The 14,033-nt window shown below is 40.9% G+C and overlaps 1 protein-coding gene across 2 annotated transcripts in view; it reads left to right on the top strand.

Moving 5' to 3' along the window:
• The window catches only part of ACSS3 (acyl-CoA synthetase short chain family member 3), a 109,759-nt gene that overhangs the window by 63,335 nt on the left and 32,391 nt on the right, over nt 1-14,033 (top strand). For both annotated transcript variants that reach the window (XM_088454378.1, XM_088454379.1), the window contains exons 8-10: nt 2,216-2,367; nt 10,594-10,697; nt 12,766-12,861. In XM_088454378.1, coding sequence (XP_088310504.1) covers nt 2,216-2,367; nt 10,594-10,697; nt 12,766-12,861 — 352 coding nt within the window. The remainder of the gene's footprint in view (nt 1-2,215; nt 2,368-10,593; nt 10,698-12,765; nt 12,862-14,033) is intronic.

Here is a 14,033-nt window from a genome sequence, read left to right on the forward strand (position 1 = left end):
GTTATGTATGACTATTTTTAGAAAGGAAACAAATTAAAAGTATTTGTTGTACAGTGCTATCGATAACGATATCGTTTATCGTTCAATCGTTGAAAAAAATCGTTCACTTTCTGAGTTAAAACGATGAAAGATTATCGTTGATGTGCTTTCACGTTTGTAGTTTGTAGTTCAGTCAGACTGACCAACTCAACAATTTTCAGTAAGGGAATATGCAAAAATCGTTTGTAGTTCAAAAAAATCGTTCATTACATTTAGTAAATGAACGATTTTAGTAAACGATTTTTGATCTTTTTTCCCTTGAAAAAATGAACGAAAATCGTTTACTAAAATCGTTCATTTACTAAATCATTGTGTGTGTATGCAGCATAACAAATAAGCAATTTATGTTAGCCTCTACCAGAATGGATTTTCCAGCTTTATAATCTTGACTATGTTACAAAGGCAAAGGATCATGCCTAAAATATCCAGCTAGAATTAACAAAATGTGCATATCTGATTTTATTTTTCACTGCACTTGAAAGATGTTAATCAATCATTTGTAATTTGGTGTAATCACCTGCTGCCATGACTGAAACAAGAATACTGCCTGTAGATGAAAGCTAGGTATAATACTCATTGTTACTATGGAAACAATATGCACTGTTGTCCCTTTCCTCTCTAAAGCTTTTATGTTTAAATGTTTTTTCTTAACCAGTTCAAATAGATATTCAGTGTTTTGTATTGTACAACAATATCTAAACGCGGGTATACACCAGACGATGTCTAGTGTGTACTGACCTCTTTAGCGTCGGGAACTGGCGGGATGCCGGCATCGGCAAGTGCGTACACATTTGCCGATGCCGGCAGTGATGAAGCGATGGCGGCCATGCTGCGTTCGCCAACGGTCACCCCTAAACAGGTACGCAATCTGCAGCATCTCTTGGTTTGTGATGCTAAAAACATTTCTAGTTGTGTGCAATAACCCAGCTACTTAACAACACTCCAAGCAATGGATTGAACACCAAACCTTCTATACCATATTCATGCATAATGTACTTCCAGTACAATCACTGGCGTCTTTAGCTTATTCAGTGTCTTAGTTGACTGCAGTACCTGGTCTCATAAGTGGCTTCTTATCTGACAACCATCAGCGGAGTGGTGTGATCTAGGCAATGTTAAAGTAGTTTCACACTATGGCCCTCATTCAGAGCCGTTCGCTATTTGCGTTCGTTCGTTCAAAAACAAGGGGTGGCTATGCAAATGATCCGTTCGCACATTGCAGTCTGTTCACACCTCTAAGTCTGAACGAGCGAGCAAAACATACGCTCGTTTATTTGATAAAAACGCCCCCTGGCCGCTCGCACCATACGTCATGTCCGCTATTTATTAGATTAATCGAGTACATCGAACAGGATAAGAACTGCTCGCTATTCTTGTGGTTGGTTTTTTCAACCGCTATTTTGCGAGCAGTTCTGAGTTAAAAAAAACCAAGTGACGTGGTCATTGACGCTGCTGTATTAATTATGCACACCCATAAAACGCCCGTTTTGACCTTTAAGCACGCCTGCGAACGGATCTCCACTCCCCGTTTTCAAGCACCTTCCCCTGTTACCACCCACATACGCCTCATTCTGTCACTCAAAATAGCAGGCACTCGCTATATTGCGTACAAATGATTTTCGGCCGCACTGACCGGTTCGCGCATGCATACTAAAAACCGTACGCATGCGCAGGTGTGCGAACATCGCTCGGAACGAGCGTACTGTCGCTAGCGAGTGGCTCTGAATGAGGGCCTATATCTACTCCCATACAAAGGACTGCACTGAAATCTAATGGCATTTTGAAGCCTTTTACAATGAATTTATACCCATTCCAGGATTTGTGCCTCTCTATTATCATATATCTGACCCTTTGGGATTTTGAATATTTTTGGGGAAGTGCTGTAGTACCTAATATATTTATATCGTCAAAATAACTGACATGAGGATTTACTCATTTCTCAAACCGGTGGAGTAAATGTGAGACTTTCCTATTGTAAGTTTTCACTTTACTGAACAAATAATTGTGTGGGAGAATGCATTCCTTCAAAGTGTTGTTTTTTTCTTTTGTATCTGTATATTCCAAGCTGCCAGAATATGATCTTATAATGTTGACAATTTCCGTACCTTTCAATAAAAGTGACTTCATTTCTATGTACATTTGCTTTAATACTTTACTTTAAAATAATTGTCCCCAGGGAAAACCAGTTGGAACACCAGATGCATCTGCATATTTCCGTGTATTATCGGAGCATGGAGTTGCAGCCATGTTTACTGCGCCAACTGCAATTAGAGCCATACGTCAACAAGATCCACAGGCTGCTTTAGGAAAGCAGTACTCTTTAACAAAGTAAGTGTGTTTTTTTTTTTTTTTTTTTTATTCCATTCATGTGAATTGCTAAAAATTATTCATGGATTTTTTTTCATACATTAGACAACTGTCAACTCCATTATAATATACTTTGATGTTTTTAATTTTTATTTATATATTTATAAGGTTCTACAAAGTGTTTTTAGCACCGTACAGGGGGTAAACATATAAACACTGCAAAATAAACAAGCAGGAGTAAAATACACAACAGGTAACCATAGCACTGGTATATAGCATAGGTAAAACCATACTGTAATACAGGTTGAGTCTCCCATATCCAATATTCCGAAATTACGGAATTCCGAAATATGGAATTTGTTTTACATGACTGAGATAATGAAACCTTTGATTTTTGATGGTTTAATGTACACAAACTTTGTCTAAGGCACAAAATATTACAAATATGGTATAACATTACCTTTAGGCTGTGTGTATAAGGTGTATATGAAACATAAATGAATTTCATTTCTGTACACAAACTTTGTTTGAGCCACAAAATTATTGAATATATTGTATAAAATTACCTGCAGGCTGTGTGTATAAGGTGTATATAACACATAAATGCATTCTGTGTGTATATTTGGGTCTATTCCCAAGATATTTCATTATGGTATGCAAATATTCCAAAATACGGAATATTCCGTTATCCAAAATACCCCTGGTCCCAAGCATTTTGGATATGGGAGGCACAACCTGTATTGCTTATAGATAGGACAAGTAAAAGCAGCAAGTGTAGGGTAACTTGCTATAGCTTGAAGGAGCAAAATTGTGGTGAATTCCTGGAGGGCAGACAATTTAGCAATCAACGAATCTGTTCTCAAAGTATGGGCAAGCAAAGTTTAAGAGATCCTAAAGGGGAGTAGGTAATCTGGATAGTGCTAGGGTGAGAATGAGAGGGCCCTGTCCGTAAGGGCTTACTTACTAAGCGTAAGGGCCTGATTCAGAATTGTATAGTATTGCATAGCTGCTGCAACTCTGTACGCAGCGCTGTGCAATGATATGCTAATGTTATAGGTGGAGTCTTGTGTAAATAGACGCCCCCTGCTGGCTTCTCTGTGAACTTCTGTCATCTGATACTCAGATGACAGACATGCCCCAGTTTTCTGAGAGACTGGCTGACGCTGCCCTTCCCTGCCCCCGAACGGCTGCAGCATGTCTATCATGCTGCAGCTTAGGGGGTCGTCGTTGTAGAAACTGATCGGCACAAGCACAGATTGGGAACCATCTTAGTTGTACGCAAACCATTGGGTGTGCGTACATCTCTGAATCAGGCCCTTTGTACACTCTCAGCAACTTAGGGCCTAAGTCAGAGACCGTTACAAATGCTGTCTCTGCTGCAATCCTGTATGGTGCGGATTTGCGAAAATATGCAAATGTAGCAGCCAGTGGGACTATTAGTGACAGTTGGTTTCTTAGATCCGAACTTCTGAGTAACCCTATGGTCGCGCAGAATGTCCGTCAGAAGTAAGACGACAGAGCCCTTTTTACTGCATATGGGATCCGAGTCGCAAGCTGTGACACCCCCCTCTAAACGGTCATGACACGTCTGCGCTTGAGTTGCCAACTCTTCTGTTGCGCCTACAAACAGTCCCTGCCTGTCATTCACTTTGCAAATAAATCCTCACTGACTGTCGTCACAGGGCCATCTTGGCACATGTGCAAATTGGTAATTTGCGAATACATTGGCATTGCGACCATCTCTGAATCAGGCCCTTAGTATACTAGTAGCGAATTAGGACTTAAAATTCAGATAAAGTGAGTAATCTGGGTAAACAGACAGGTCCTGTGCTGTAGGACCTCTCTTATGCCTTTTTTACCCAGAGCACAAATACTTCATTTGCTAATAGTTTACTAAGGGCCTGATTTAGAGGTGCACGCAGTGGCGATGTCACACACAAGCGGCCAGTTATTTCAGTCTGCACGTGAGTCCGCATTGCACTGTGCATATTCCCAATGTTTACCGCTCTAAGGGGCATAATACTAAAGTGTGGGTTTTTAGAAGTGGAGATGTTGCCCATAGCAACCAATCAGATTCTACTTAACATTTATCTAGCACCTTCTAGAAGATAATAGCTAGAATCTGATTGTTTGCTATGGGCAACATCTCCACTTCTGAAAACCCGCACTTTAGTAAATACACCGATAAGACTCAGATCGAAATTGCACGCAGAGCGCTTCATTTTCAATGGGCGTTCCTGGGAGGTAATGGGGGTGGTTAGCCAGACGCGAACGTGTCTATGACTGTGATTGCGACAAAAGACGCTGTTGCACTGACCCAGGAGGCCATGTCCGGATGGTGAAACTGCACCTGCCATGGGGTTGGTGCAATTTTCGATGTTGTGACCAATGGTGCGTAACATGCTGCGTCGGAATAGTGCCACAGCCATTGGGTGTCTAAGTAAGCTGAGAATCCATAGCGGCATTAGCATGCTGATGCTGTTGTGGAAAAAGACTCAGCCGAGTCTGTGCACCTCTGAATCAGGTCCTGATGTTTACGTAAATCTCCAAAGTTTTTAGATATGTGCAAATCTGGGGCTGCGATGTCGCTGAAAGGGCCCCAAACACTGCAGCATGATAGACGTGCTGCTGGCATTTAGGGGAGGTGACGGGGCGGCGTTACAGAAAACAGGGCTGTGTCGGCCCCATTTTGTAGGCGTGCTAAAGCCAGTGACTCAGGCCTTAGATGCAACTTCATTGGCTTTAGAAGAGTGAATTTCCCTGCCACCCTGAGTAACTTTTGAGGGTTACGCAGATGATCCAATGCTGCAGCCTCGGACGCAGCAGCGGATCAGAGAAGCTGGCAGGAAGCGTCTGTTTTCACAAGTCGTCTACTGCGGCATTAGCATATTATTGCACAGCCGCTGCGTACAAAGATGCAGTGGATGTGTGGTCTGCGTCCATCTCTGAATCAGGCCCTAATTCTCTAGTAGTGTACTTAGGGCCTGATTCAGATATGTGTGTAAACCCTATGGTTTACGTACATATACGATTGTTGTGGGTCCTCACAGGTGCAGAACTCGTTCTGCTCATGTGTAGAGTCAGTCCTATGTGATCGCTCGCCGTCCCCCCTTAAGCCGCAGCATCATTGACATGCTGCGGTGTTTGGGTGGGGCTGAGACCATGACTTTTGTCCAAAACGGGAGCTTGTCACCCCCATTATGTAGCTGTGCCAAGCCCAGGGTCTTCTTTGTCGGACGCTGACTTCCTATACTTGGCAGAGGGGTTCTGATGGCCAGGCTGTGTATACTGGCCGAAGGCAGCGACCGTCGCAAGTGATGGTCGCGATGGTGATCTGAAGCAGCATCTATGGACACTGCACTCAGATCGCAGATGCGTGCAGGAGATACCTTTTTCCTACAGAAACCTCCTGCGGCATTTGCATTTTAGTTGGATGGTATTGCACAGCCGTTTCCATGTGGCTGCGCAGTATCATCCACATCGGTATCAGGCCCTAAGTACTTATGATTAGTATAGTACATTAAGGGGTCTATTTACTAATCAGTGTTAGGAGAAGTGAAAAGTGATAAGGTGCCAGCCAATCAGCTCTCAACTGTCATTTTTCAAATACAGCATGTGAGATGGCAGTTGGGAGCTGATTGGCTGGAACCTTATCACTTTCACTCTTCACTTTTCACTTCTCCTAACACTGCTTAGTAAATAGACCCCTAAGACATATACATTTGCCAGTGCGGCTAAGTTGCAAGGTCTGTGGCGCACCAAATGTGACTATTTGATGCGATTTTAGGGTAGGTATATGTGGGCATATCTGTATGGGGTGGTCTGGTAAGCTTTAAGATGTGCATTTTTAGCGCGTGTTTACCTAAAGCTGAGGAGACTAGTAAGGAAGTCTGACTAGTTAAAGTGAGCCCCAGAGGAAGGGGGAACATTGAGTAGTTAATATTTTTTAGACCAGGGTATATTATTCTTCATATTTTCACTCGATTGTTTGTGTCTAAAGAAGTACATGTAGCAATTTATCCCAATATGACCAGCGGTTTTACGCTTTTTAAACCATAGAAAGACCCTAGTGCCTTTTAAACTTTTCTTTGTAACTTTTCTTGTGATGTAGTAAAGCAACTACTAAGTAGGGAATGTAATTCAGGGTGCAGGGATGGCTCTGGAGTCCCCGTCTTTGCCAATAGCAAGCACTAATGTTATACACATTCTTCAATGGTGGTAGTATAGAAAACTGCAGGGTTCAGACTTTATGGAAACAAATATTTATTCTAAATGTAAGAACGACTAAAGAAAGAAGACAGCAAAAAGGTACAGGTTGAGTCTCCCATATCCAAAATGCTTGGTACCTGGGGTATTTTGGATAACGGAATATTCCGTAGTTTGGAATAATTACATATCATAATGAGATATCTTGGAAATAGGACCCCAATATACACACAGAATGCATTTATGTGTTATATACACCTTATACACACAGCCTGCAGGTCATTTTATACAATATTTTCAATAATTTTGTGGCTCAAACAAAGTTTGTGTATAGAAATTAAATTCATTTATGTTTCATATACACCTTATACACACAGCCTGAAGGTTATTTTATTCATTTTTAATAATTTGTGTACATTGAACCATCAAACAGTAAAGGTTTCATTTTCTCAGACACGCTAAAATAATTCCGTAATTCGGAATATTTGGATATGAGAGACTCAACCTGTACAATGTTATATTACAAACCATTGATGAAAATACTGTGGGAAGTGTCAACATATTCTGATAGAAATAAAATAGAAAAGAATAATTCCTTCAGGGCGGAGTTGTGATGAAGCTTGCCATACCAGTGCATGGTAGACTGAGCTTATATGCATTTAATAGTTATAGTAACTTGTTTTCAGATATCAGTATCTAAATATGGCAATGTGATGTTGGCTTAAGGAGTTGTTTAATATTTTTAGCATTGGTATGAACATTTGCCCTTCAGGAACATGTTAAGTCATGCTGAAAGACAAACATCCTAAATAAAGAATCATATTTGTTGTGTGCTTAATTACAGAGGTAGCGGAATCTTTATCACTAATCATCTGGGACACCAGAGTGCTGTAAGCTTCCTCACAGCGGGATTGTGCAAATACTCTGATACAAACTATACAGTCATTCATTCTTGCATCACTGATGTGCCACAGCGTTAGGCGTCTTACATGGAGATGCTGGACATAGACTCTAAAACCTTCATTAACTAAATTGTTTTATCCTTTAATTTTAAAGTAAACTGACTTTTTTTTAAAAAAATAGCGCTTAGGGCGACTGCAGTATTCACGGCCCAGATGAAGTGTGACTAAAGGGCTATAAAGCTTACATTCCCTTTCATTTATTTGATTTATTTTCTTAGTTAAACAGTCAAACTTGATGTTCATTTGTATGTGCTTTCCTTGTGACCATACACTTCTATATACTGATATATGTAGCGGAATATTCAGACGCAGTATACCCAGAATAGAAGACAGCAGTATTAAATATAGACGCCTTTGTCACATTTGACATATTTAGACCTTGCCTCAGGCACCGCAAGCAGAAGCAAGAATCTCGCCTTTCCTTTATACTAGCTAGAAATAAAATGGCCCATTTCTTGTGTGCATCTAGACTTCATATACTTGCTGTTTCTATTGGAAATCACTGTGGGTAAACTTCATAATTTTCCTCAATGGAGAATACTCAAACTTGTAATGTCAATGACTACTACTAAATCACTATTCATGGTGAGTTAGGCACAAAGTAAATAACACTATTGCGGCACTATTTGGTGTCTTGCATTGATCACTCCCTTTGTAGATGAGAGAGGGTGTCGCAAATGCAGATACAGAGACCTGAAATTCCTTAATCAGACCAAGGGCCCGATACATTACCGATCGCAGCTGCGATTACGCATGCAGATGGCTGTTGTTGCGTTTTGCGCATGCATCGCAGTGTGTGCGCGCGAAGATCACACTGCGATCGCAGACACTACGCAGACCCATCGCAGAGTGATTGACAGGAAGTGACCGTTTGGGAGTGGTGATTCGGTGAAACGCAGGCGTGTCAGTGCGTTTGAACGCCGTTACAGAGGCATGCATAAATTAGCTACTGTTATGGTATACACAGCTTGAGCTTTCACTGCGTGTGACGCGGTTAGCAATTTCTGAGAAAGGACTGACCTTGTGCAATTGTGCGTGAGCCTATGATGGTACTCGGTGTTACCGATGGTTTCGCTGTTTTGCTAAGTATTACAAAAGTGTGTAAGGGGAACTGGGCATCCTTATGTTAGGCTGCGACGGCATTGTGATTGCAGACATTACGCACGCAGACCCGCTGTGAAAATATGCTAATCGCAGCTGCGATCAGTAATGAATCAGGCCCCAAGACCTCAATAAATAGACCTAAATGGAGAGGAAACGTAGAGAGGGTGGGTTTTATGGAAAATTGACTTTACACACTAGGAGCTGATGCAGAGTGTCCGCCTTTATACCGCAAAACACAGGTGCAACTTATGCTCACTAAAACAGCAAATCTGCAGCTATCACAGTGATGTCATAGAATCATAGGCTGGAATCATAGAATGCTGTATAATCATAGGTGTGCATGTATTTTTCTAGGCATATAGACTGTGATTTCATGCAAGATATGCTACACTGGCGCAGTACTCACACTGCATCAGGCCTTATTGATGGGTGTACATATATATAGATAAACAATTACAAAATCTATCTTGGGTTCTGTTTTTCTGTACAGCATGTTACACCGTTAACAAATGTCACATATTATTTTACATTGATCATATGTTAAGTTCTGGCACAAAAAAATGTATCCTCCATACATTGTGAAGTTGCTTAAATAGTGTACAATTTATTTAAAAGTCTCATTGGGTTAAGCCCTCCTGAACTTCTAGCTGTAAAGGGAGAAAAAATGATTCCTCACCTCTTCAAGACTTACTTAGGTGTTATTCCAAATATTAGCTGTACATCATGTTAAAGGTGGATACTGTAGTCACATGTCTGGTTAGTGCGGTCCTGTCCCCTGTTGTGGTCTTCCCCTCTCACACATACCTTTCACTTACTCCCTTTCTTACCAATGTAGTACTTCCCTTCTTTGGCGTGATTCTCCATGTCATCCTGTGCTCTCCTCCATGCTCACTGATAGTATCTTCCCTCCTGTAAGTGTATTTACTCCTGCCTCTTTCTCATACTGTACTCTGTCCCTGTAGATCTTATTTTTTTACTCAGCTGTCTCCAACTACTATGCTTTTATTGTTTCTCTCTGTTTCCCACACACCAGTCCTTTTCTAAAATTCCTCACCTCCTTTCTCCTTCTTTATCTCGGTCCCCGTCCTCTCCTAAAGTTTTGCGCTGCACTGTTTTGCTGTTTCACTCTATTTTGGTTTTGGTTTTTTTATACTGGGGCTGTGTCCACAGCCCTACTTTGTTGTCTTCTCACAGCTGATTTATTGCTTTATTTTCTTAGTTATTTAACTCTTTAAATCATTCTGGGGCATCAGTTTTTTTTTTTGTAGTCCACATCACTGCCCCACAGCACTGAGGTCTTAGGTTCAATTCCCACCAAGGTCTTTTCTGTGTGGAGTTTATATGTTTTCCCAGTGCTTGCGTGTGCTTTCTCCAAGTGCTCCGGTTTCCACTCATAATCCAAAAATATACTGGCAGGTTAAGTGAATTCTGCCAGAAATAAACGTGTGTGTGTGTGTAAATGTGGTAAGGAATACAGATTGTAAGTTCCACTGGAGCAGGAACTGATGTGTATGACTAAATATATTCAAGAGCTGCAGAATGGGTGTACACTATATATACTGTAAATAACCTATAATAAATAATATAAATAAAAATGTAAGTTACAGAAGCGTCACTGTATTAACAGATTTCCAAGTACACAATTTTCCCTTCTTTGGGCATTTTCCAGGTTTACAAAGATCTGATTTGCATTTTGTAGCACATACTATTTCCACAAGGTTCTTTAACTGTACATCTGTGACTTATCAGTAAGATTATTTTGTTATACTGCAGTGTTTATAGCTGTCCTATAATAAATTCAATTATTTATGGAATACAGATTAATTGCGTAATCAATAACATAATTTTATTTCTGTTCCTGGAGATTGTATCCATGGACAATCCTTACCACTGGGCTCAGTCCATTACTAGAGACTCCAGGATAAGCCTGCAACTGTATTCAAGCTACTTGAACCACTTGTTCCTTTTTTATTAGGTTCCGTACGCTGTTTGTTGCTGGAGAACGTTGTGATTTGGAAACTTTGGAATGGTCCAAAAATACGTTCAAAGTTCCGGTGCTAGATCACTGGTGGCAGACAGGTAATTCATTTACAATCTCCTGTATCATCAAGATTAACCGTTATAGTGTATGTTCCACCAGTTTATACAATGAAGATTTTAGAAATCAATTCAATTAGTGGCAATAGGTGCAAGTTGCTGGTATATCGACCGTTTCTCCAGCACGTTCGCGGCCACTAGCAATGTAGATACGACCACACCAGACTGGGCTTTCCTTGACATGGTCATATCTGACGCAACCAGTCAGAAGCACCCACTAGGCATAATGTTTTGGTGTGTGTGTGTGTGTGTGTGTGTGTGTGTGTGTGTGTGTGTGTGTGTGTGTGTGTGTGTGTTATATGCAGTTGTTTTTTTTAACACTAACGTTTTTGGTTTTTTTCAAAATCATCCCCAAATAGGTTATTTATTTTATTTTATTGGCACATTATGTAATTAATAGCTATTTAAACGTTATTTTACATTTTTGTTTAAAACATTATATTGAAACAGGTTTAAATAGCTCTTATTTACATAATTTGCTAATAGAAACGATCGACAATTTTTGGGACATTTTTAAAAAAAATATTAGTCATTTAAGTGGTTAAGGAACACACTTTCACGGTAAAGGTAGTCAATTTTGTGAAGAGCATCACCAAGGAGCTTAGAGTCAGCATCCAGTTTATATTCTATAGATGCCACCCATTGGGACAGATCAGATACATCCATACTAATTCCCCAATCATATTTTGCAGGTCAGCAGTGAGTGTGTCCAAAAATAAAATTTCAGACAGCATGCACAGATTTAGTAGCCAAACCGGAAGGGAGACCCATATCGGCATTCATAAACAGAGCAGGGGTATAATCAGGACGGTATTATGGAGGCACTTCCTGACGTGTAAAGTACTCTTGGGTGCAGGACTGCGATCACTTTATAGATTTAGATGCAACCTTCTGTAAGGTATAAAATTATAGAAGAGATGCCAGGAAAAAACACTCCATGTAAGTGGAGGTAGGTAGAGCTTGCCCAACCTCATGAGAGAAACTTATCTCAAAGTAGAGATCCTCAGTGACATAGCAGTGGAATGGGAAAGAACAGCTGCACCCTAAAACAGGAACAAGGAAGGAAACCCAGAACCAGGTGACAGAGGGAAAGCAGATTGCCGGGAGAGTGCATGTGAGGACTGAACTTCAGGGTGGCTGGGCAACTGCAGCTGTTACAGAGACCTCTTCAAAGTGTTCATTACTCTCAACTTGAGAAAAGTCACAGCTTTCAGAACAGCAGGAGATCTGATGTGTGGCACTCCTTTCGTTGCGTGGGAACCGGCAAGCCACAGGATATGGAAAGTGCCCAGGGAGACATCTTGGCAATGAAGGCAGCAGGTAGGCTAGGCACAGTAGAGTTCCTACTAAAAGAAAGATCAGATACAAGCCCAATCAGGCAAAATAGTCATGGTATGTGAGCTCCATGGACTCTACTTATCTGTGGCGAAGATGAGGCTGACAATCGCTGAAAGCCCTGCGAGCCTCCGAATGGAGAAGGCCACAGGTCCTCTGTGGGTGTCAGTCGTGGTCTGGAGCTCCAGGGAGATGAAGCAGGGTAGAACCTACTAAACACAGAGGATGCAGACATGCAGAGGTGAGCAATATAAGATGTTAAAGCCCAATAGAAGTAGTTTTATAACTTCAGTCTTCAGAGTCGCTCAGATGGTTGTTTAGCTCGCTCAGCATCAGACCATGCTCCCTCGCAAATAGTATTCTTCTAAGGGTTATTCAGCTGGATTTTGTAATATAGATACATACAGTAAATACATTAGAACACCATAAACCCTTAACCCAATTCTAATACAATGTATCCCATATTTTAGATAGAACTTTTATCAGGATCTGTATTGACAGTCATTTTGGGACACATACAAAGCCATTTGGCGCCAATTTTGGTTTAAAACAACAAATTGAACCATCCAAATCATCAACGTTACTCAGCCCTGTCTCTGTCCTTTAACTGATTTAATAGTCACAATAGTTTTACAAAATAAAGGACTTTCTAGGATCACATTATAGCTCGGCCCTTGTGTATTTTATAATTACATCTCTGTTCTTCTGTGCCTAGAAACTGGATCTCCTATTACAGCGACATGTATAGGGCTTGGAAATTCCTTGAGACCCCCCGCAGGACAAGCAGGCAAGCCTGTTCCAGGATATAATGGTGAGTAGATTTATATACCACAAAAAGAAATCCAGATTTTTATTTTATTTTTTACTGCACTTTTATTTGGATATTTGAAATTAATTGACTGTTATGATATAAGTTACCTTTTCTGTCACTTCTGCCCCTTCACCATTAACGGGAGGTTCCTTGTTGTTTGATTACCAGTTTAAATAAGGGGCAGTGTGAGCAATTTTTTTTCTGCAGGACCAGTGCTTTTGCAATTCTGTGTCAGCATCATATTTTCGAAGATGCCGTCGGCAGTCAGGTAACCTGGTAACAGTGTGTTCTGGATGAAGTCTATTACAGATATTCCACTATGGAACACGCATTGCTGACCATGCTGGAGGGCAAATATATGTGGAATGGCTATGTTTGTGAAGAAGATGAGGTAATGAGTAGTGGATAAAAAGAAACTGGATGGACTTACAACAGGGCATGAACATATTTAAGGGGTTATGGTCATGCAAAATTTAGGCCTTGGGATTATTAGAGGCATTTCTTTTTTAATAAATTATAGTTTCTAAACAAGGTACTGAGAACTATCTGCACACTTTCTATATGTAAGAAACAAGGTTGCAGGCGCCCAACGAACTAGTTTCCTCTACTAGTAATATATAACAACGTAATATAGTTATGTATCGGCGCAGTCCTTAAAAGAGGTGGAAGGAGAAAGGGGGGGAAGAGAAAAAGAAAAAATGGATATTCTAGGATGATAATAACATACTTTCTGGTATAATAAGCAATAATATACTATGAGATACTAGTAATTCCTATTAGTGGTGAGGTATATGTCTATCACCTAATCGGTGACCTGTTAATCCTGCCTGAAAGGCTACATATCCATTACATAAAGACTATACATGTCAGTTCACAGCAACTGCGGCTGTTAAATGTCCAACAAGTGTATAAAACAATCCTATTCACTTCGTATTCTATTGGAAAGTGTTTTTTTATGAGGAATAAATAAACACTGTGGATGGGGCGACCGGTGTGTCCGCTCCCCCACTAAGGCCACCGGGGCATATCTGTCTGGTGCCGGGGAAGGTAGTAGAGGTTGCTGCGAGATACCAGCGCACCCGGGGGTTAATGCAGCATAGGGGAGGTACGCTCTCCCCGGCAGCCCCTCCCCCAGCCCAGACGGTGAACCATCAAAGGTTTTCCTGTGTCTG

Source organism: Taudactylus pleione, unplaced genomic scaffold (assembly GCF_031769625.1).
Source record: "Taudactylus pleione unplaced genomic scaffold, aTauple2 ptg000040l, whole genome shotgun sequence".
In the NCBI taxonomy this organism is placed as follows: domain Eukaryota; kingdom Metazoa; phylum Chordata; class Amphibia; order Anura; family Myobatrachidae; genus Taudactylus; species Taudactylus pleione.